The sequence below is a fragment of the Alexandromys fortis genome, unplaced genomic scaffold (genome assembly GCF_014885135.2).
Source record: "Alexandromys fortis isolate MF-2015 unplaced genomic scaffold, M_Fortis_MF-2015_v1.1 scaffold_77, whole genome shotgun sequence".
Classification (NCBI taxonomy): domain Eukaryota; kingdom Metazoa; phylum Chordata; class Mammalia; order Rodentia; family Cricetidae; genus Alexandromys; species Alexandromys fortis.
This window is the reverse complement of record NW_026067967.1, coordinates 94068-101697: the sequence shown is the minus strand read 5'-3', so window position 1 is coordinate 101697 and position 7630 is coordinate 94068. Positions and strand designations below refer to the sequence as shown.

Below are 7630 nucleotides of genomic sequence, written 5' to 3'. Positions count from 1 at the left end.
CACAGAAAAAAAATCAAATAAAAGTTTTCATATATAAACACACACACACACACACATACACACAGAGAGAGAGAGAGAGAGAGAGAGAGAGAGAGAGAGAGAGAGAGAGATATCTGTGCACATCTGGTGAACTCTTCAATGGAGAAAGTGAAGAAAAAATTAAATCATCAGGAGATTCTAGTGGGGGGAAAGTTACTGTGCTACTCTAAATTTTTAGATGGTTAGTAAAGAGCTAAAGAACTTATTTTCTATTAAATTATGAATAGGATTTGGAATGATTAAATCAGTGCACCACCTCTTTTCTCCCAGCATGCATGGAACTGGGTAACCAAGCAACCTATATAAGCAGTCAGGGAGAAACTGATGGCTCTTGATAAGGTAGCGTATACCAGACACTGCAGTTTTTACTGACCTAGGTCTGGAGCTTTACTCTAGGCAGTAGAAACAAGGAAGGGACCCGTGCCTCTAAATTTTCAGTTTCAGGGTATGCAGTTACCAGCTGTTCTGGTCATGATGATTCAGCATCAAAGACTCTTCCAGCCAAAACTTCAGGAATGCCTTGAATTTTCCAGTCATACTGAGACTATTCAACTGCTAGCACTCTCTGGACTTGATATTCATCTAATTTTTTGCAGGGTACCCTAAAGATGCTATCAACCCCAAATATCAAGAAGCAATTTTAAGAACATGATGCCCACATTCTCAAGAGGTGGGCGGGTGGTTTTTGATCAATATTTGTTCTTATTTAGAAGAGTTGGTTACAAGATACAAAATTTCAGACTCACCAAGACAGGATAAATAATGGAATATTTTTTTTAATTTGCCAATACTAAGGGACTGGGATTAGACATAGAGTTGTTGGAGGACAGAGGAAGGTAGAGAAAGAGGAATAGCAAGAAAGGGTGAGCCTAAAGGGATTTCCAGGGCTTTTAAATGGGAAAACCTGGAGATTAGGGTCAACTGATTGCCCCTCCACTGTTCCTTGAATTTATCAAGAGTTTTATCTTAATTCTAACTCATGAGATTTTTAATAATACTAACACAATTTAGGCAAATTATACAATCAATGTAATAATCAATAACAGATACAAAAGACCAGTAAACAGAAGTTTATTTGTAAAATTAAAGCAATTAAGAGCTGACTACCAAAGCACAGAAAGACTGATCCTGTGAGAGCAATGGCAGAGAAGGAAAATGGATTTGTATAGGGGTTAGTTATCCTATTGGCTGTCTTTGGTGTGATGTGGTTTATCTGTATCCTATTTTATCCTGAACTAGGCCTTGAAATTACATTAATGTGCAATCAACCAAAATCACATATAGCTAGTGGATGGAGCTAAGTAAAGCATAGTAGGGATATTTTCTTATATATTCTTGCTTGTCAAAAGTGTCAAACAGAGGTTTGGGGGAATTAGACATTGCTGATGGGTTTTGTCACTGACAGTGGTTGTGAAGATCCCAGAGTGTACCCGTGAAAAATGAGCCCCTTTATATTTTCTTTGGATGAGAAAGATAAATGATTTGCCTTAGTATGTGTGAGACTAATAAGGGATAGGACAAGGGAGGTGAATTTTGCCATTAAGATAACTGAAAGAAGCTGGGTGGTGGTGGTACACACCTTTAATCCCAGCACTCAGGAGGCAGAGGCAGGCGGATTCTGTGATTTCGAGGCCAGCCTGGTCTACGAGAGCTAGTTCCAGGACAGGCTCCAAAGCAACACAGAGAAACCCTGTCTAGAAAAACCAAAAATAAAAAAAAAAAATAACTGAAAGAAGCAATGCATTTAAACGTATTTTTCTAGAATTGAAAAATTAAACTAAATATAAAAGACAGATAATTATACTGATAAAACATAAAATGACCAAAGAAGTTTCATACATGCTAAAGAAAATCTTTTTAATTTGAAGACACTGGTAAATTCACCAAAGGAAATGTTTCATAGAAAGGTGTTTTTTTTTTCCCCTGCAATTATAGTAGTTCTATAACTTTTTTCTAGACAGCAATGGGAACACTCACCTGCAGATAGTTACAGGTAATTCTTTTTGACCCGCAGTTTAGCTAACAGATATACATGGACCCTTGTTGTGTTAACTGTTCCTCTGGAGAATAAAACACACCTACTCCAACCAGATAGACAACCAAAGAAAGACCAAAGGAATTCCTACATAGTCCAACATTTTGAACAATGAGTTTATTTGGATTACTTACTTATAGGAGCATGGAGGAGTTAAAACCAGCCATAGCACAAAAAAGCTCCCAGTCACAACTACTATAGCTGTAGTTTCACATGTAGGTTGCATGTGTTTTCACAGATCAGAGAGCATTGTATAGGCATATAGGCTAGTCAGAATCTTCTTACCTCAGAAATTATTTAACACTTCTGTAATTTGGGGAGAGAAATTTGTCTTTATCTTTATTAACTTTCTAGAACACCTGTTCTCAACCTTCCGAATGCTACAGCACTTTAATACAGTTCCAGTACTGACTCACAACCATAAAATTCTTTTGTTGTTATTTTATAAGTGTATTTTTTTCTTTTATGAATTTAATATAAGTATCTCATAAGCAGGATACGTGATATGCAATCCCTGTGAAAGAGTAGTTAGACCTCAAATTGTCTTTGATCCCCAGGTTGAGAATCATTACTACAGACCTTGTAAGGCTATTTAGTTTTTCAGATTCATTTACCTGCCATATCTCAACTGTAAGTAATATTTCGATTCAAGAGGAACTGCAGAACAGGAGTAACAAAATTTCTGCCTCTTCAGGGTATTTCTGATAATACCCTCAAACTAAAGGCTATTATTTTTCTTTTAGAACTTGGCTGCTGTACTCTTTCTTCATGGTTTTAAGCATTGGGTACTACTTTAAGGACGTGACACTGTTTTAAAGAACGAGTTGAATCTCCAGAGTGCTGTTTCTAGTTTGTGGGCTTTCCTACTGATTTTCTCACTACTAGAATGACTGGCATAGAAACTATGTGTGAATTTACCTTCATAACTCACATGCCTTCCCCATTTGATTATTTATTTTGATACTTTTGTTAATGAACACAATAAGGGGTCATCACATGACCGAAAATGGAATCTTACTGTGATAATTATTAATCCTTTTAGAAAATTATATTTCTCAAATGAGAATTACTTTATTACAGAAGGAAAGATATTGGTACTGTGACTTTATATATTAGTCTCACATAATCTAATTTTCTGAACTTAGAAAATATTTTTCTTAATCAGAGTTTCAAATTACTGGGGGCAAGAGATGAATGTCTACCCTTCTATTTCTAACAGCAAACATTGCAAACCTTAATTGTCACTCATGAATCACTATATCACTGACAGATACTTTAAAATGTGACATGAAGTGAACCCCTTGGGCAGAGATTTTGCTGCCATCTTCTCAGAGCACACTTGACACCCGTGTTCCTCAGGCTGTAAATCACAGGATTAAGTGTTGGAGGTAACACAGAGTAGAGCACAGAAAAAATCCTATCTGTAATTGATGGGACACTTGAGGGTGGCTTCACATAGACAAAGCAAGCAGTGGCAAGGAAAACAGTGAACACAGTGAGGTGGGGGATGCACGTGGCAAATGCTTTGGACTTCCCTTCAGTCGTAGGAATCTTAAGCACAGTGGAGAAAATGTAAAAGTAAGAGATCACCACACAGATGAAACAAAACAAGCCTACACAAACTCCAATTCCAAGACTTGAATAAATGGCCGCAAGTGTTTTAGAGCATGAGATCCTTAGCAAGGAGGGAATATCACAAAAAATCTGTGGGATCACATTGGAGCCACAGAAAGGCATGGAAAATGTGCCCGCTGTATATATGGCTCCAACTATTACTCCAGTAGCCCAGGAAACAGCTGTCATAAGCACACACATACCACTACTCATTATGGTTGGATAGTGTAAGGGACTGCAAATGGCCACATAGCGGTCATAGGACATACCTGTCAGGATAAAGACTTCTGCTGCAAACGAAGTCATTAAAAACACTTGGAAGGCACATCCATTAATGGAAATGGAACTGTTGTGAGTTAGGTTACTGACAAAGAACTTTGGAATTGGAACAGACACAAAAAAGGCATCCAACAAGGACAAATTCTTCAGGAAGAAGTACATGGGTGTTTGAAGCTGCAGGTCAAGGGAGATGAGAGTGATGATGATCAGGTTACTTACTAGGGCTACCACGTACATCACTAGGAATAATACTCCACATAGAGTCTGTAGTTCATGGATATCAGAGAACCCCATAAGGATGAATTCTGTTATTGCAGTGATATTGCGCATACCAGAATCTTTTCAGTCTCTTTAAGAGGAAAAGAAAAATGAGTAAAAATTAGCATTACCCCCCAAAATGATAACAATGACATACAGAAATGCCCCGTGGAAAGGGATCAAGAAATTACACTTAAGGTACAAATACATTTTCAAAAATTCTTATTTCTTTCTCCCTTCCCCTCAATCCCTCATTTTCTCTCCCCCCTCTCTTTCCCTACTGTATATCTGTATATTCTCTCTGTGTGCCTCTCTCTCCATCCTTCTCCCTTCACTTGCTTACTTCTCTCTGATTTTCTTTCCTCACCCCCCTCTCTCTTGTGTTTCTCTCTTCCCCCTCTCTCTCCTTATATTGTCTTTAAGGCTCAGTAAATATACCTACATTCTATAATTGAGCTACAGAATCATAACTCCTCACCGTTTTAAAATTAAGCCTGAGCAGCACAAGCAAGTGTGGTATAAATCAGCCTTATTTTGTTTAATTTCTATAGTCATAATTATTCTAGCAGGAATCTTTGTGTTTTGAAGAAGCCTTGTTTCCATTTAAGTGGTAATCAGGTTTTTTATGAATATTGAGTGTATTTCATCTAGGTATAAGAAATAACTTTGAATGTTTGGACAGTAGAGAAATCATAGATTAACATAAAGATAAGCCTAAAAATTACCTTGATATGGTAAGTATGAATGTATAAAAAGATAACATTATCATATATAATATTGGCATTATGCATTAAAGCACAGAAATAAACAAAATAAAAGTACAGAAAAATAAAATAAAATACCTAAAATCTAAAAATAAAATGTGTGGGTTTCATTTAGTTCTGTAACCACAATCTTGCATTTGTATACTATGGCTATAAGTTTGGGTAACAGAAGTTGAATTAGTTTGCTGAATATATGTGTCAACTCTTTTCTTAACAGTTTTCATAAAAGATACTAATGAAATACTAATGGTGTTTTAGATGCTGCTTTACCTAAAACCACAGTAAATTCCCAATGAAATGCTAATGATAAGAGAAAAGTTTGACATCGCTCCCATGATTTTCTTTGTTTTTGTCTGTCATAAACTTTAAATAAATTCTTGCTCAACATTGAGGACAAGTATGTTGTTTTCCTAAAGCCAGTATAATCCTTTTGAAGGAAAGAAAAGAACCCAGACTATTTCCAACTTATTAACTGCCATATTTTACATCATGTATTCCATACTACAAAAGGGCCACATATAAAAACATTCATTCCCCTAATCCTTGCTTGAACAGTAGAGGATTGCAGGCAGGTGACTCACTGATGAGGCTGACCCTAGGAGAATTAATAAAAATTACTGGGAACAAATATCCAGTCTTCTAAATGATACATCTGATATATAATCACCTTGCAAAACAAATAAAATGTCTGACAATACTCCCATTTAGATGAAAAAGGGTGTGTCTTTCTAAGCTGAGTCAACTGTAATGTTGAAGATACAGTTGAGACTCTATGTGCTCAGACAAATAATGATGATACAGCACAATCTGACACAGTGGTTCTTAGGCTTTTCCTCTGTTTAATTGTGGACTTCTTATCAGTATTTTTAAAGAGAAAACTATTCAATGCAATTGTATTTACTAAGTTCCTTTTCCGCCTTTCACTAATATGTTCAGTGTTTGGTTTCTGTGAAAGTTATTTCTAATGAGTTGTGACTTTCTAAAGCTAGAATCCCAGTTGCAAAGGAATTCTTGTTTTCTTGAATATTTTTATCATGTCATAGTGTTTATAATTTGCTTTTAAATATTATCTGATATGTTCTGATGGAAATCAAATACCTTATATTAAAACTATATTATTTATAGGGTCAAAATTAATTACAGAACTTTGTGGGGGGGTTGTGTGTGTGTGTGTGTGTGAGAGAGAGAGAGACAGAGAGGGAGACAGAGAGACATAGAGAGAGATGACTAAGTGATAGAGACTTATGTAGAGAGTACGGGGGCATCTTATTCTCTATTGGAGGAGGCAAAGATAAAAATATACAAGATATTCTGCTAAACAACAAAAATCTTAAGATGTCTTATTTTATGTCAATAAATGATTATAATATACAGATTGCTCAGATGGCTGCTTAAGCTGAAGGGAATTCCACGAAAGTTTCCAGGACAAGTACACAAAAACAAGGTCACTAGAGATGACATTTAGGAAAACACAGCTCTAGTGCAACATAAGGATAAATCCAATTTGGACAATTTAGAGAGAAAAATCTCTGTGCTCAGGAAGGAGATGTGGTAGAGGGCTGACATTCAGCAATACCAACCAAAATGCTGGAAAAATACTGAAAAATGGTAAATAGGAGAAATAAGGGTGCATAAATCTCTCCTAAATTACATTGCTATCCATATATGTTCCAATTTCCTCAACACTATAATACGTTAAAAATTGTTTTAGAGAGCACAGTTTTACATTTTATTTATACAACATTGAAATTTTTACCTTAAAATTATTCAGATTCTTTACATTACTTGAGAAGAGTTACTCTTTAGATACTGTACGAAGATGTTCCAGTAACTTTAATTTGAAGAGGAAAATTTTTTCCATAAACCTTAGGGCTCCCTCTGTCAGTGGATGACCTGAAGGGAAAATAGAAAATATAAATCTCATTTGGAAAATCCAAAATCCTATAATATTTTGCATCTCTAATGTTGCAAGGAACCTCATTTGGAAAATCTAAAATCATATCATATTGTTGCGTCTCTAATGTTGCAAGGAAACTCAAATAATACACTGTGATCATTTTCCATAATAAGTATACAAATATAAAAAATATTTTACCGTTTTGTAACCTTTGGTATGGATTCATTTAAAACCTCATATAGTCAAAATATTTATAACAGACCTTTGAATGTCACTTGGCTACTACTTGAGAGTCCCCAAAGGAAAATCTTGGAGAGCCTTATTAAGAATCTATCTATGTCTTAAGACAATTAGTGTTGTAATAATTGGTACTTCATACAGAACACATCACCTATTCGCAAGAAAATACACTGTGTTAGATCATGAAGAACATGCTCATATATTTCCCACAATTAATTATGTATCTCTTCAGTTAAACAATGCATGATGTTGGAGACAACATTATATCTTTAAAAATGTTACAAAACACAAAAATTATGAACTGTGTTTAAAAACTCCTGTCATACCACCTGTGTAAGTTACTTTTCTCAAATATGTGGCAAAATATACGAGGATAAAAGTCGACATGAGGAAGGAAGGTCTAACTTTAGTTCATGGCTTCCAGGTGTAGCACTTGATGATAGAGAACTCATAGTTGTTAAGATCATGGTCGCCATGGACATACAATGAGAAGGAACAAAATTA

At 35.5% G+C, this 7630-nt stretch overlaps 1 protein-coding gene across 1 annotated transcript; it reads right to left on the bottom strand.

The window, feature by feature from the left end:
• Positions 1-3349: 3349 nt before the first annotated feature.
• LOC126509005 (olfactory receptor 14A2-like) lies at positions 3350-4297 on the bottom strand. Its single transcript, XM_050154577.1, has one exon. The coding sequence runs from the start codon at positions 4295-4297 to the stop codon at positions 3350-3352; it is 948 nt and encodes a 315-aa protein (XP_050010534.1).
• Between the last annotated feature and the right edge of the window lie 3333 nt (positions 4298-7630).